At 48.1% G+C, this 17,068-nt stretch overlaps 1 protein-coding gene across 3 annotated transcripts; it reads right to left on the reverse strand.

The window, feature by feature from the left end:
- Positions 1-790: 790 nt before the first annotated feature.
- Positions 791-7,556, reverse strand: LOC125524826 (alpha,alpha-trehalose-phosphate synthase [UDP-forming] 1). 3 transcript variants are annotated; one of them, XM_087528416.1, is made up of 20 exons: positions 7,430-7,456; positions 7,269-7,320; positions 7,225-7,237; positions 5,857-6,392; positions 5,665-5,762; positions 5,140-5,528; positions 4,934-5,048; positions 4,612-4,713; positions 4,161-4,311; positions 3,886-3,974; positions 3,722-3,770; positions 3,507-3,607; positions 3,164-3,351; positions 2,900-3,017; positions 2,443-2,622; positions 2,232-2,354; positions 2,068-2,155; positions 1,849-1,979; positions 1,657-1,755; positions 791-1,560 (listed from the first exon to the last, which is right to left on the reverse strand). In XM_087528416.1, the coding sequence occupies exons 1-20, from the start codon at positions 7,439-7,441 to the stop codon at positions 1,117-1,119; spliced, it is 3,078 nt and encodes a 1,025-aa protein (XP_087384542.1). In that variant the 5' UTR covers positions 7,442-7,456; the 3' UTR covers positions 791-1,116. The 3 variants fall into 3 exon arrangements, with proteins under 3 accessions (XP_087384542.1, XP_048545813.1, XP_048545819.1); XM_048689856.2 differs by having other exon boundaries at positions 7,225-7,320; positions 7,430-7,556; XM_048689862.2 differs by lacking the exons at positions 7,225-7,237; positions 7,269-7,320 and having other exon boundaries at positions 7,430-7,550.
- Positions 7,557-17,068: the final 9,512 nt, after the last annotated feature.

The following is a 17,068-nucleotide window of genomic DNA, read 5'->3' on the forward strand; positions in this document are numbered from 1 at the left end:
CGCAAGAGAGAAGCGCGTCGCATCGCCGTGTGTGGTGACGTGACGTAGGGGGCACTCCTGGCCTTGATTAAATTTGGCTAGCTGCGCAGCGCTCCGCAAAATGACAGATTACGCACACGTACGTGACGCCTCATGCCGTTCAATGCGGACTTTAACAATCGACTCATACGTGCTGCTCTGTGTTGGCCACGAAATGCCAGGTCATATTCAAAACCAAACTACGCGATACTTGTGAAAGAAACAAAACTGATACATCACACTATATGTCAGTGACAGCGATTTTTGCAGAAATATACATCGTTATCTGCTTCTAGGACAAGAGAGAGCTTGATTGCAATAGATGGGGAATACTACTAAAAAAGATTGGAGATGGAGTGACGGTTGCAAGCGCACAAGAAATGGCAGATCGGGTTAATCCGGTGGGCGACCAATCATTCGCGACCTGGATGATGCTTGACCGGGTAACGCGGACAAGGGATGCGGTTAGGGAGCCCCACACAGCAAGTCATCCTCCCAGGATTGGCCACGGCTCACGCCTGAATGGAGTGTGCAGGCAGTTTTATTTGCCTATTTATATGCAATTAGATTCCGTCAGGGGCTAGCTGCACCTAACCCATAGTTTAGATTTCTAGGAGGGGTTAGGGTCAAATAACTACGCAAAATGCAGTTTCAAGTTGCCATACTTACCTGCGTGGCCACAGTGCAATCGGATGATGAACCAAAATTAGGGTGAGAAACGACAGAATCCAAAGCCAATCGAACGAAAAGTCTAAGAGCATAAGTGCAGAGCTTCCAGAAACCAGCGGTAGACCGTCAATGCTGGGATTAGTCCTCACATCACATAATAACAAATATCCATCAATTCCGCCTAACACAAACTCTCGGGATCACTCAGTCACAGAGCGTCAGTCTCCTCTCGCAGTAACAGTAAAACCAGGACCTCAGTCATACTTTGTACAGGATTGTACACCACGCCGCGCCGGACCAGCCACGGCGGCTACTCCGGCGCGCGTACAGGGAACACCAATGTTATTTAGGGCTGCTGTCAACTCTTCTTCTCAGGCGGGGCGGGGCGGGCGGCCGGGTGATTGCTGATTAGCAGAGGCAAACTTAGTCTTACTGCCTATCCAAGAACATGTAATCAGCGGCGGCGCCGGGCGGGAGGCCACCGGCACGGGCCGTCGTCGACTCGGCCATCTCCTTGAGGAAGGAGACGACGTCCTCCGACGAGTTGAGCAGGTAACGGGCGTTGGAGCGCTTCCTCCCGACGGCGCACGAGAAGTAGTTGTCACCGTTGAGGTCCAGCACCGACGACCCTTCGCGCCAGTCGTGGTGGCTGTTGTTGTTTGCGGTGCTGTGGTCGGACGAGGACGATGACCTCTCCGGAGGCGGCGGCGCGACCTGAGGCTTCTGTATCCTCGCCTGCGAGTTCCTCGAGTTGCTCCGGCCGTTGGATGGCCGCCCGTTCTGCCTCCTGTCGACGGATACCGACGCACCATCCGGTTTCACTTTTGGTTCAGAAGGGTATTCAGGGTCGAAGAACACATAGATGTCCTCGTCCTGAAAAGATAAAATTTCACAATTTTCCTATTATATCACACACATTCAAGATGAACTAGAAAGGAACGAGAGAGGATAAAGTCAGTGCAGAATTACCTTTCCTAGGAAGTGGCCTATACATAGTACATAGTCAATCGGAGTAACCATGCTTTTGCTGTGAACAATCTCCCCTAGAATACGATCAATGGCCGCACCCTACAGAACGGAAATGAATAATTAGTAAAGCATCAGTTAGCTAAATAATATGAAATCTTTCACCATGTTTAAAAATCACACTGCCTAACTGACCTTTGTGACTCCAACAGAGCGAACTTCAACTGACCGGCTCCCTTGAACAACATCCACAGCTGCATTTGAAATTGGACCGGTCCACAGGTGCTGCAGCATATCTCTTGCTTGGAGCCTCCCAAACTCAACATCTTCACAAGAGGCAAGTGCAAATAGTATTGGATATTTTTGTTATTCACAAAATGAAGAAAAACTATGCATGAAGACCTGATCACTTACCCGCATACTTGTAGTTCCACACAAATGATGTTTCACGATGTTCAAAATGAGATCTTGGGGTTCTTTCTGTGAAGTACTCAAAAACATGCTGGAAAGGGGTAAATGGTGTGAGAAGGTATACATTAAGGGGTTACGGCTGGACATTGCTCATCAAACAGACCTACCTTTACACTGTCGACCCAATCCATGTTCAGATGCTCAGGCATTGTTGTCATCCATTCTCCATCAGTTGGGCGTAAGAACATCCCATGCTCTGCTGCCAGCCACAAGTTAAACTCTCCAAAATTCTGCAAAGGGTAGAGGATATCTTGATTTTAGTACTAACAGATAAAGCAATTACAAATCACAAAATGACAGGAGTAGTAGTAGTATTACTTCATCAAGAACACTCCTGTCGCTTCCGCTGAGAACGATAACCGTAGTGCTCTCGTCCTCGCAGAGGGCTCTCAAAGGACCCTTTAAGTCAGGATGCAACTTGAGTTCCATCTCCTTGATTTGATCACCGCCCCTTCTCCCAGAGGATTCAACTGGCTCAGTCAATGTTGAATTGAAACCCTATATTCAGTCATCGGTGCAACAAACAGAAATTGTAAGGTCATGCTGTTTGAGTGCTAAGTTCATTGTACTATGAAGGAAAAACTATACATATTTGCAGATGCCATTCATTTAGTTTAAAATGCAATGAAAATAAATGAACTAATGTGTAACATTTCAACATGTGGAGGAGTTACTGCAGAAGAGTAAACAAGCAGTTGTTTGCATTATAAACCCCAGTGATGGCCAGTATAAACAACTTCAAATATCAATAGAAAAGAGAAAATATGGTGTTTACCAATATGAGCAAACGATTTTTTGACTGCAGATATTGCTGGATGGCCGTTCGACTAGGAAGGTCAGGAGGAACTTGTCTTGTTCTCATCAGAGCTTCAGCAACTGTATCGTTTAGCTCACTACATGAAAAGACACAGTGTGGTTACAAGAAAGTCTGGCAGCAGCTAACAAATTTATATTTACAATGAAAAAGAAATATTTAATATACTAGTAAGTTCTGGTTAATAAAAGTACAAATGAGCCGAAGTGCAAACGAGCTCCTCACCATACAAAAGTTTCAGCCCAATCTTGGGCAGTATGAGTTGTTACATGCGCGTAGTTATGCCTGTGCCGCTTCTCCCTCTCATCAGATGTCATTGTCAAAGCATGTTTTATTGAGTCTGCAACTTCTGTAATATTCCAAGGATTTACAAGAATGGCACCAGCACCAAGCGATTGTGCTGCACCGGCAAACTGAAATTGCAATGACAGAACTTATGAACCAAAATCAAATATATTTTCAGGAGACTGTAAAAGAAACGGAAAATATAAACACACACATATGAATATCCTTACAGACTACATTTGGAATCAATCGATATTATTTATCATCATAGCTGATGACTTACCTCACTCAATATCAGAACTCCTTTTTTTGATCCCTGGCATGCAACATATTCGTAGCTTACAAGATTCATGCCATCCCTCAGTGATGTTACAAGAGCCACATCTAAGCAAAACAGAGGAAATGCACAGCTCAAGCATGATAAACGCACTAATATTTTGAATAAAAGAGTGCTAATAAAGCCCAACTTTCAATATAAAGAGAGCTGCCAGGAATTACCAGTGACTGCATAAAGAGCACACAAGGCATGGAAATCAAGAGATCGATCCTGCAAGGAGCAAATTATTTTAGTTGAAACGAAATAGTTTGCCAAAGAGCTATTTAAAAGATAGCACAAAGAATTTAGGTCATAAGATAGCACAGAGAGCTATTTAAAAGCTAACCAGATGATGAATGGGAACAGCAGACAATGTTCCAAATCGTCCATTTATGCGCCCAACAATTTCATGCACTTGGCTTGTAAGCTTCTGATCTGCTCAAGAAACAAGGAAGTGCTATAAGAACTGCAACCAAATCTATATTGTTTAAGAGGAATGATATTTTAAAAAGAGACAGCAAGCTGACAAATTGAAAACCATGTATATGAACAATCATATGTCAAACATATGATGCACTACATATGCGGAGTGGCAAGAACAAAATACAGAAATGTTCTTACACTCAGGGACGTCAGTTCTAGTTGGCACAGCAATTTGAAGTAGAACCACTTTATCAATCCATTCAGGGTTTTCCTCAAGAAACTTTTCAAAGGCCAAAATCTTTTGTGGAATTCCTTTGATCATGTCAAGTCGATCAACACCAAGCATTACCTATGACAACAACCAGGAACAAATACTCTGTAAGACTACAAGAGACGTCAATAAATTATTGAATTTTCAACAAAAGAAAGATAGGTCAAATCAAAAAGATATTGATAGTATGGTTTATAAGTTTGCAGGTCAAGATTTAATGTCCTACACTAGAATAACAGGACAGAAAAATGGAAGTGTGACTTTCAAGGTGGCATTTATGAGCTAGAACAGCTAAAATGTGCCAGGTAGATCTGGAAATTTCAAAAATACAATAGCAGCATCCTATCAGCTGTTTGGAAATTTCAAGTGTTTTCTCACCTTCCGTCCCGCAAATCGCTGTTTCAGTTCATTGACATGTCTTTTTGCTGCGTCAATGTCCAACGCCCTTTTGAAACGATCAGAGTCTATCCCAATAGGAAACTGAAGATTTCAGCCACGTGAGTACAAAGAATCACCCATTTTCCAAAAAACAAATTGGATATTGTATAAATCATCGTAATGAGAGGTAGGAATAGGTAGAATCATGAATAGCTTTGACTAATGGTATTTCACAAGGAGGAGAGGCCCTAGTGAAGCACAGCCACTGATCCCAAACATGTCAGATAAACAAACTAATTAACATAAAAGTTCTGATGTGTACCGCTGCAACCCGCGTTAACTTTCCCTGGTCCTCCACACCTTCAGGGGTACCCTCGAGTCCGAGTATTCTGGTACATGCGCTCACGAAATGCCTTGCATAGTCGTATGTATGAAATCTGAAGAAGAAAATCAGTAAGAGCTAAGAACAGCCATAGAACAACCAGTAAAGAAACCATTATTACTAATAAAAGCAAGATGCATGCTCACCCGACTAAATCAGCGCAGAGCACGGAGCGAAGCAGCTCCGAGCGTGATGGCAGAGTGCGGTAAATCTCCGAGGAAGGGAAGGGCGTGTGCAGGAACCACCCGACCTTCATGTTGATGTCATGCTCCTTGAGGCACCTGGGCAGGAACATGAGGTGGTAGTCATGGCACCAGATCACATCCCCTTCCTGGTAGTGCTGGTAGACGACATCAGCAAACATCTGGTTGGCCCGCTTGTACGCGTCGAACTGCGACTCGAAGTTCCGGGTGGTTGCCAGCCTGTCCTCCTGCGGCAGCCCGAGGTAGTGGAAGAGCGGCCACAGTATGTTGTTGCAGTAGCCGTTGTAGTACTGGTGCACGATCTCCTCGTCCAGGAAGACTGGTATGCATCTCTGTTTTGTTTGATCAACAGAAACAGATATTGTTTCAGTCACTAGAACGAACTAGAGTGGTAAAAAAGCAGACAGCACTGTTCTATTGGTTCAGTTGGCATCAGATATGTCATAGATTCTGTGGATTGCAACGAACCTTCTCGGCGAGTGCATTGGTGAGAGCCTGCTGGCCGACCTCGTCGGGGACATTCACACCGGCCCAGCCGATCCACTTCGCGTCGACATCTTTCACACCTGCGAAGTCAGAAAATTCAGTACGTGCAGCTACTGGTGCAGGATTCTGATGCATGCATCGCTCCGGTGCATGACATTGAGGAGAAGGGATTACCGAGGAGCGCGCTGACGAGGCCACCGGCGCTGATCTCCAGGGACCACTGATCCTCGCCGCGGCGATTGGCGGAGACGGGGAGGCGGTTGGCCACGACGAGGAGGCGCTGCTTCATGCCGCGCAGGCCGAGGCGGCGGAACCCGCTGCGGGGGCCGGAGAGCGGCGGCCGCGCGGCGTGGCCCCCCGACCCGCCGCCACCGGTGTCGTCCATGTTGGCGTGCGCGCCCTCGGGGCGCGACTGGGCGCCGCAGTCGGCAAGGGAGGCCGCGGCGGGCTCGGCGACGTCCGTGTCCATGGCGTCGGGGGACGCGGCCGTGGGCAGCTGGTGGCGCCGGCCGTTGCCCCGGAGCACGCGGTCGATGTCGCTCGGCGAGGCGCCGCCGTCGTTGGAGAAGGGCGAGGAGTCGGGGGCGTTGGAGGACGGGGTCGGCATGGCTTCGTCGCCCAGCCTGCTTCTTCTTCGGCTGATGATGTTGCTGCCCGCGGCGTCAGCGCTCATGGACCGCCGCGACGACTCCCCCGCCGGCTGATTCGGCCTGCAGCATTAGGCGGACGCACGCGGTGAGCGACGGCGGCGCGACAAGGCGGACAAACGAGACGGCCCATCATCACTCATGGGCGGCGGCCGGCGGCCGGCGGCGAGCGACGAACAGCGAACGGCGACGGCTCTGCCTCCCGCCCGCCCGCGAGCGCGCGCGCGTCCCGAGGAGGAGGCGCGGCCGGCCTTAATTGCGCTGCTTTCCTCTCGTGTTGCGTTGTGTGACTCGTGTGCGCAGCGGCTCGCTCGCCACGGACCCTGCTAAAACGGCGCGCGGTGGGGCCCGTGCGTCAGTGGGATAGCCGCCAGCCAGGAGCACGGGCCTAGTCAAGCGCGCCGGGCCGCAGAAAATCCTCTTTTATTACGCCCACCGTTCGTCATACACACACACACACACACACCCAATTCCTCCCTTTTTTTGTTTTCAAAAAGCTTCAAGCGCAAATACCGTAATCACGTCCCCGTTCTATTTTTCCCTAAAAAAAACTCTACTACTTTTTTGAGACAAAAGAAACTCTACTACTAACAACAGGAAAATAAGCTTAACAAAAAAAAATCTCTACAACAGAAATCGAATGCGATTACAAGACCCGGAGAAGGCCGGATCGTGATCGCGTTCACGGCCCATACGGCCCCCGGCATCGGAACAACCAATCCAATCTACTAGTCCCCGATGAGAATTTCTCAAAAAAAAAAAACTAGTCCCCGATGAGATCGGCGGGAGCCACCCTGCGCGCCGGCCGGGATCCATCCAAGCGAGGCGGCGGCGCCGCACGGGCGAACGAAAGGAGAGAAGAAAAGGGACGACGTGGTACAGATCAACATCTCACCCTATGTCAAGGTCTCGCCGCGCGTGCGCTCCCGGATCGGTCGCCTTCGCCGCCTCGCGCTGCTCTGCAATGGGATGAGACTCCGACTCCGGCCGGCTGGTTATAACAAGAGCGAGATGAGCCCGGGGGATGGGAGGGGACTGCAACAGACTAGCAGAAGAGAATACACTAGGGGGTGAGAGGGGGAGGGAGATGGGGGTGGTACCTCATGCAACATGCAGCAGGGCCGCCACGCCTGGAACTCGCACTCTTGTTTGAGAGCACGGGCGATATGCAGGTCGGGGTGGGGGCGATTGGCACCTTTTTATAGGATCGCTGGGCCTGGGATCCAGCTAGCGGCAGCACCTCCTGCCCCGCGGACCGTATTTATATATTCCCTCCTCCCATCTATATAAGACCTAATACGTTTTTCAAGACCGTCTTTGACTATTGACAAAATTAATAGTACATGATATGTATAATATGAAAATTATATCATTAAAAGCTCCTTTCACATACGAATTTGATGATGTGCTTTGTGTAAGTTGCATGTCATATATTATTGCTTTAACATTTGATCAAAGTAAGCCTCGAAAAACGTATTAGGCTCTATATAGATGGAAGGAGGGAGTATAAAGAAAAAGGAACCAGCTACGCGTAGTATTTGTGGAATTGTCCCTCCTGCCCCGCGGGGCTGCAACCCTCGGGCCTAGAGGTGTTTAGGGTAAATCACCGTGTATTCCTGACCCTGCTTTTAATTTGCTCTTGTAATGGAATGGAATACTAGTAGACTAAAAGAGAAAGGAAATACATGACAATGTACCTTTTTAAGGGAGACCATAAAAAGGTTCTATATAAGCTAGAGAAATATGTGACTGCTATACATGAAAACATACATATCAATTTTAAAATCATAGCTTATAGTTTAACGAAAAATAGAAGTAATAAATGTACTCGACCATAATTCTTCTCCGTTCATGAATATTCTTAGGAATCATTTTCTATTTTTAAAATTTTCATATTTTCCATATGTCTTAAGTTCTCTATCCAATAGTTTGTCTTCATATTCTTGTTTTCATGTTTTGTAGTAACTTTCTTCCTTATTCATTTATTTGCTATTCTTCCAGAAAATATTTTCTGACTGTGCTTTCACATGTGCAAAATCACCGTTGTGTCATCCGTCAAAGTACTTCAACGTCGGGGAGAATGGTATCACCTTGTGTGCGCTCACAACTACGTGTGCATGAGGCCTTGGAGAATGGGCGGTGGGCCAACGACGTGAGGCCGGACATGGATGCACCGACCGTCATGGAGTTCATGGTATTATGGCAGCGCGTTGGAAACATACAAATACAAGTTGGGATTCCGGATGTCACCAAGTGGGCTTGGGAGCCGGGTGGCGCTTACACTACTTGATCGGCGTACACAACGTTGTTCATGGGAAGACAGCTTGCCCCCATGGCTGATTTCACGTGGAAGTCTATACCCCCCCCCTCCTGTAGTGTCGGTTCTTTGTTGGGCTCGCCATGAAGAACCGTTGTTGGACCTCCGATCGTTTGGCTAGACGTGGACTGCCGCATCAGGATACTTGCCCACTTTGCAACCAGGAGGATGAAACCATGAGTCATATCATGTTGCAATGCGTCTTCTCGAGAGCATTCTGGTTACATCTGTGCACAGCTCTGGACAAGCTGGACTGGACCCCCATGCAGAGAAGCACCCTCCCTGTTTGGATCTTGGGCAAGTGCATCCAAGGCATGCATGACAAGGATTTGCGAGCTTTGCTCACATTGGACTTTTGGGAGTTGTGGAAGCACCAGAACGGTATTTGTTTTTTACGGTGAGCCGCCATCTTTTGCAGCAGTTGCTAGGCAGGGATCTTGTTGAGGGTAGAGCTTGGAGGACGGCGGGATTGTTGAGAGCACCGGGTTTAGATCTCCTCTTCTAGCGGATTCAAATGTGGGTGTCGAATGAGACGTAGATTTGGTTGTTAGAGTGGAGTGGACGGGTGTGTTGTAACACCCTCGGCGGAGATATGCATGCTATGCGTATTCGAGAAAAAAGAAACTCGGGGAGAAAGGGAACAAAGATATCTAGTTTTAAGAGTTGGGGTTTATGTTATTCATATTCAAATTCTTGGACCAAAGTTGGACTCGAGGAATAGTTGAGGGGTGAAATGGATGAATTCCTAATACGTTTAGAGAAAAGGCCATGAAACCCTACTTCTATAAGAAGCACGGGGGATCTAGCTAGGACTAACTAGCCGGTACAATACAAAACCCAACATCATACATGTCGTCTGTTGATAGCAGAAACCACTCAAAAGATATGAACAAGCCCGGCACATGCACAAGCCAGCTAAAAAGCATAAAGAAATCGGAATTAGCCAATGCCTTGACGCATGCCACAGATGAACTACAACTCCCATTATTCTTACACATGCATCTTCTCATTGGTTGAGATCATCGTGTATCTATACGATTTGCCTACAACAAAAGCATCCATCGCCCCAGTAAAGCAAGAAATTTTATGAGACTTTTGCATTGGTGTAGAAAGGTAGTTTCAACTCTGGCTTAGGGCTGCTACGTGTCGGCCGGCTTTTAAAAGATCCACCACCTTGCGAGCGATTGGATGACGAGTTCCGCAACCATCTGATCTCCTCCTATAGCCACATTACTTTGCAACAACGAGCGTGTTGTGCAAGCCCCTTTGCATCACAACCTTTGTTGCAATTCTTCACAACAGGGGAGGTGCGAACGTTGTTGCAGAAAAGCCTATTTGCAACATAGATGTTGTTGCGAAGCCCGCGAATGACTTGCCAAGTCCTTTGCGATATGGATGTTGTTGTAAAAGCCCCCTTTGCAACACGATCCTTGTTGCAAAAAAAATCTCCGCTAGTGCCTGATCGCCATTACAACCCCTGTTGCAATTGCAGCAGGGGTCTTGTTGCAATACCCTGTTGGGCACCCCCCCAACACACACACCCTTGTCTCCCACATGCATCTGTGTTGGACATCCGGCGGCCATGGACTTGGGACGACGACGGCACGGTCACTAGACGGGGGATCTCGCCATGGATTGGGATGACAACCACCAGGCGGCAGGCGCGGCGACGGGGACGAGGCCAGCAGACGCAGGCGAACTACGGTGAGAAGGCGCGCCTTCGGATCTTGTAGCGGTAGTCGAGGTTGAGGTGGGGATCGCATGAGCGGTGTCGACGTAGGTTGAACTCGTCCGTGGTTCGTAGCTCCTAGAAGAAGAAAGAGATTAGGGAGAGGAGAAAGAGACAGGGAAGGAAAGGAAAGGAGGGCGCAACGGGATAAGGTCTGGGTTGAGCGGCATGTGGCCCCATGTGAGACACACGGTGCAACGGGGAGGCGGTCAACGCCATGTTGTTATCCGCCAACTGAACTGACATCCCTATTTAGTTTGAACTGCATGTTTATTAAATAAATTCATGTGATTCTTGTATGCGAAATTTGTTATGCTTTGGGAAGGGTGGGGGGGGGGTCTAAATGATCTATATTCCCAGATAGTTGAACTATATATACTACTGTGCTACACCACCATATATTCCTTTTTTGCGGCATAATTTATATTCCATGAATAGTGCATATGTACAAATGCAACACTTCAAACAAAAATTTATAAACATAAAAAAAAACAGATTTGGCAAACATGATTACAATGATCCACCAGTGGTACAATAACGCAGTCTTACTGTTTACACCCCCATAATTTATTTATTTTTGCTGGGAATACACCCCCATGGTCAAATGCCTAAAACCCGCCGGGTGGGGGGGTCTGGGGGTAAAGGGCCACGTGTACAAGTAATTGGACCCGTAGCAGCTGGTACCAGTCGTGGCCAGTTAAGAAATACGGAATGGAGTGAGTAAATATCGAGCAGCTGTGGAATACTACTACCGGATACGGATAGCGACGTGGAAAAAGCCGACGATAACGAGAGCGAAAATCCTAGACCTACGTAAGCTTTTACGTGTTCCTACGTAACATCCTTCCACCAAAATTAAGGGCCTCTTTGATTCGTAGGATTGCAAAAACACAGGAATAGGAAAAACATAGGATTGAAATGGCATGTTCATTGGATCTTTATAGGATTTGAGTTTATTTGATTGTGTTATGGGAAAGGCAAAGGATTTCTTTCAAAAAATTGGAGTGAATGTTAGAATTCCTGTGAAATGTAATACAAATAAATCCTTAGAAAAAAATCCTATAAGATCTAATCATACGAATCAAACGACCAATGTAAGAAAAATTTCTAAGGATTTCAATCCTTCAAAAATCCTATGAAGATCCATTGAATCAAAGAGATCCTTAATGCCCTCCCTGATTTTCAGGGGATAGGCCCGGTGCCTTCACTAATATCCAATTAACTGCTGCCAAATCATCTTTTACTACGAGCCTGTTTGGGACTGCTCTGCTTCTTAAAATTCAGCTCCGCTTCGGAAAACACAAGCCAAACGGGGTAGCTCCATGATATGCCGCTCCGCAAAAAAACTAGAATCTGGGGTACAACTTCTAGTTTTTTATGAAGCTCTTCAGGGGGTGCTCCAAAAAACTCTAGAAGCTGGAGTTAGGTGAAAATTACCCACCACTGCCACCAGTAAGTGGATACCCCTTCGTTTCTTCCCTCTCAACCAATCAAATAGATCCTTTCCACCAAATTTCTCATTCTTGAAGCTGGAGCTAGATGACAGCCAAACATTCTTTTTGGTTGTATTACAACTTCTAGATGAAACTGCTCCAAAGTGAATTTAGTAAAACGAAACCGATTTTTATGAAGCGGAGTAGTCCCAAACAGATCCTACATAAGAGAATCTGCACGTAGATGTAGCATTGCTAGGCCACAGCCCGACGGAGCGTCCGACCGTTACGGGAAATCGGGAGTCCGCGCGCGCGCCGGGGTTTGGACTTTAGAACCGGGTGCCCCTGCCAGCCGAGCTCCACCCTCAACGTACAAAGCCGCCGCCACACGTACGTCAGGGCTCTCGTCTACACCGGTCGTATGTACGCCCGCGTTCCTGCCGAGAAAACGGAGTTTGATTGGTTTTCCTCCGGTGCGTCCGCGCGCTTTCTTTTTAACATAGTATATACAGACGCAAGCTCTCATATATACGCGCATACACTCGTTTCTATAAATGCACACACGCACACCCTATCTCTATGAGCACATTCGAGAGACTGATCCGGCATATCATCTTGAGATTCTACAACGTCACCGTAAATGCCTCGTAGTCGAAATGCAAGCATCAAAATTTAAACCCGAATGAGCTGAGAATACCACTGTCCACCTAAACATTCAACTGCAGGTTGGTCTGCCTTTATGTCCACGCGCTGATATGTGTCTTCGCGTCAAGCCATGTCAATGGCGTAAACGAAGCACATGCAGCCAAAGCTAGCCATGTCACCGTAGATATCAAGATTAGCTAAAGCTCGGATGGAAAACTAGAAACCGAGCGGGCGGCTAGCTTGAAAGCGTGCGTTACTAATAGCGAGCATCAAAATTTGAACCTTACTAAAGTGAAGATAACAATGTTCATTTAATCATCCAACCACATGTTGGTTCGCCTTTGTGTTCGCGCGCTGATATGTGTCTTCGCGTCAAGCCATGTTAGTGGCGTAAACGAAGCACATGCAGCCAAGCTAGGATGTCTACGTAGAGATCAAGATCAGCTAAAGCTTAGGTGGCAAATTCGAAACCGACCTGGCGACTAGTTTGAAAGCACACATTACTTATAGCAAGCATCAGAATTTAAATCCTAATAGGTTGAGAATAGCATTATCCATCTAATCATCGAACCACAGATTGATTCGCCTTTGCGTCCACGCGTTGATATGTGCCAGCGCGTCAAGCCATGTCAGTGGCGCAATGGAAGCATTTGCAGCCAAAGCTAGCCATGTCACCGTGGAGATCAAGATCAGCTAAAGCTTGGATGGCAAACTAGAAACTGACCGGGCAGCTAGCTTGAAAGTGTGCACGTTACCAAAAGCAAGCATCAGAATTTAAACTCTAGTAGACTAAAAATAATACTGTTTATCTAATCATTTAATTACAGATTGGTTCGCCTTTGTATCCGCGCGTTGATATGTGTTTTCGCGTGAAGGGCCACACTTGCAGCCAAAGCTAGCCATGTCACCGTAGAGATCAAGATCAGCTAAAGCTTGGGTGGCAAACTAGAAACCGACCGGGCGGCTAGCTTACAGCCATGCGTTTTTTTTCCCTTTCTTTTCTTTTTGAAAGCGTACGTTACGATACGTCATGCACGCATTCGTGTGGTGGCTAGCGTGCACCACATGACAAGGATCGGAAATGGCTGGCAACATGGGCGCACATATGTGGAGATGGAATGTGTTCCATAATTAAACTAGGTGCACGTACCTACGGGTGGCTGCCACGACGCCACGCCGGCTGGCTGCAGGCAAGTATTACTCGCTGTCTCGCTCCGTTTTTAAATGCAAGTTTTTTTTTACAGATTCTAATATAGACTACATACACAGCAAAATAAGTGAATATACACTCTAACATATATCAATATACATCTGTTGTAGTTTTTATTAAAATTTAAAAGATATTTATATTTAGAAATGGAGGAAGTAGTACGTACTCTATGTTTTGTACACCGTGTACCCACCCACCGCATGGACGGACGACTCTCATGCATGCATGCATGCATCTGCATCGCACACAGAGGGACACGGGAACCGAGAAAGAGGCGCTCTGCAGCGGGTAGAGATGAGACAAAGGATCGTGTAAAACAGACTTGAGTTAGGTGATCGAATCGACCACGATGCATCGATCACGCTGACGCCTGGCCCCCGCGTTGTCCTCCCCTTAGAGCGACTCGGGCGGCTAAAAACCTAGCCGTCGTCGTCGTAAACTCCCTCCTCTCCTCCCTTTGCCGCCGCCGGGCTAAGCCCGGAGGCCGACGGCGGTGGCGGGGGATCTTCTCTCTCACGCGTCTTCGGGGTGGGGCGGACCCTAAAGCGTGTGGTGGCGCGACCGATTTGGCATGTGCGGCGCGGCGGATGGCGTCAGGCGGTGGCAGGCCGGCCCGTCCTCGGACGGCGACGGCTTGGCGCGGTGGAGGCTAGGACTGCGGGCGCTGCGGATGGCCCTTCGGATGGCGGCGACAGCTGCGGTTGGCGGCGGCCGGCTTGGTTGCGATGGCGTGCTTGCTGTCTTCAGATCGGCGACGACGGCGTGGAGGGCCTGGTGGTCTCGTCGGCGGCACCTCCGATCAGATCTGTTCTGACCGGTGCAGCCGGCGGTGGTGGTCATCTCTTTCGTCAGAGGTGGTCGGCCTAAGGCTGGGTGTTCGGATCTCGGGATCCGTCATTTGGCACCAGTTGCGAGTCGAGAAGACGTAGTTGCTGGTGAAAACCGAGCCGACGGCGGGCGATGGCGGCGTTCCACGTCGTTACCTTGATGAAGGCATCGTCATGTGACTTACGTCGACCCACTCGTATTGCTCCGGGGAAAACTCTAGGATCTGGTGTTTCAAACCGGACGATGGCGGCACTGCGGTGTCGTTTCTCTCTTGGGAGCGTCGTTTTGTGGAGCAGCGCTGGAAGTCAGAGGCAAAAGGTGGAGCGGCTTCGTCTTGCATGGAGCTTCGGTGGAGATGTCAAGTCATGCCTGACCGACAGGTGCTACACTTGGTCATGCCTGATCGGCAGGTGCTACGCACGGCAGATCCTCCAAGGACTTCAAGCTGTGTCGACTGGTGGTGCGTGGCAGCATGGCGCTGAGGTGCATCAGTGGCGACCGCGACGTGTACAGCTGTTTACGTGCAGGGAGGAAGTGCCATTGGGCGTCGTGGTGCTGTCGACTATAGCTGGACCGAGCAAGGTTGGTGCATCAGTACAGTTCTGAAGATGGAGCGGTGGCAGTTGGTGGCGCCGGCCTCTAAGAGCACGCCGGACCAGTGTGTGTCCAGACCCGGCAAGTGGCTAGGTTGGGGTTTCAGGTCTTAGATATTAGGCTTGGCTGCGATGTCTGTTTGGTATTAGGTCCAGACTATCTACGGCCCTTCATTAACTGGATAGGTGTAGCGACAGTTTGTTGTTTAAAAGGCGACTTTAGTCTTAGTATTGTATGATTTTGTAAGATCTTGTGAGAATAATTAATAAAGTGGCCGTATGCAATGGCCGCCGGGCTTATTCTTCTTTTCTAAAAAAATCGATCACGCTGACGCGGGTACTGTACACAAGTACAGCAGCAGTCTAGAACACGGTCTATATATACACAGTACTATTACTATATCGGTACAGTAGGAGTTGAGGTAGAGATGCTACTGCTGTTGCATGGTCACATACTATGTTGGTACAGAAGTTGCATCAATTATCACAGGCAGGGAGGGCCGGCGATGGATCGATATGATCGGGCATTCGAGCCGATTATGTGATTGTCCTGGACACCAGTTTGAGGTGGCAGGGGAGTGAGGCAGCTGGACGGGTCCACGGCTGCATGCATGCCTTTCTTTTCTTTATTTCTTTCATCAGTCAAGGTCGATGGAGCAAAGATGCTCGCACCCATAGGTCTAGACTCTAGAGCCAGTGCACAGTTGTAGCTCATGCTTCTATCAGCTCAGGCAACAAAGTTCCCTCCACCCCATCCCCGGCTGACACGCTATCCTCCAGCCTCACGAGCAATATGCGCCACACTCTACCATATCTTCCGTTTCGGCTCCTATCTGATGTGGTAGCAGTTTGTTTGGTTTATCGTCTCGCCCAGTTCTGAAACATTTCCCTCCGAGGATTCGCTGAAGCTGTTTTCTATGTACTTCCTTAGTCTCATAATGTAAGATGTTTTTTTGACACTAGTAGTGTCAAAAAACGTCTTACATTATGGAACAGAGGGAGTAGCTTCAAACATCATGGTTTTCCTTGACGTAAATCGGAAGGGGTGAAAGCCCTTCTTTTATCAAAAAAAGAGAAAGACTTCCGTTCGGCTGCCAGTCCATCAAAATATATAGGACCATACCTTCACACTTGCACTATGTACTCGTGTTGATGGAAAAAAACATAGAATACACTGTGCAGTATGTACTGATAAATAACTACTTCTTACTTGTATTAGTAAATATATATCTTGAAAATGGGTTAAATATAGGATCTCCTTGCCACATGCCAGAAAAGGCAATCCAAGGCGCATCTCAACTTTCTTTTTAGGGCACTCGAGGTGGCCGGCGCAGGTGAGAGATCTCCATGGACAGAAATCCACGAGGAACAGTCTCCCCAGTTGAAAAGGGACAGCCGCACGTCGTGATCGATAGACGGCCTCGTCTCAATAATACCAATGCTTTTTAGCACTGTTATATACGCCCTTAATTGTGCAGAGGCATATGCCTGTTCCCTGTCAGATCTCAGACCGATCTATCTTGGAGTGCTACCGATGCATACCCGACGTGCAAAAGTACGCGGTGAGGCTTGCCATTGTCGTCGGAGCATCGTCTGCGTGTTGAGCACTCACCGAGCTTGCATGCGCAGTGTAGTGCCACGAGCTAGCTAGCTAGCTTGCACTAGCACTACGTGATATGAGATCCTGTGGTCTGATCCGGTGGAAGGGTGTGGCTTTTTACCCCCTTTGTTGAGGCAGCTGTGGTAGGGATTTATGTCTTTTTCTTAAGATATGCTGGTGCGCTTTATATCCCGATGATCCGTCGGAGTACTTGTAAAAACAGCGAGGAGTAATTACTTTTGGGACGCGAGTTTGTAGAGAGCATGGCGGAATGCAGCAGGTGCACCTGACATTTTCAGAAGATTATCTCCGCGAGAAACAGAAGTGGTATCGGATACGTGCGTGCAGCACACGCGGACCGAGATCATCATCGTATATACACAT

This window comes from Triticum urartu, chromosome 1A, assembly GCF_056163025.1.
Source record: "Triticum urartu cultivar PI428250 chromosome 1A, HENAU_Tu73, whole genome shotgun sequence".
Lineage (NCBI taxonomy): Eukaryota > Viridiplantae > Streptophyta > Magnoliopsida > Poales > Poaceae > Triticum > Triticum urartu.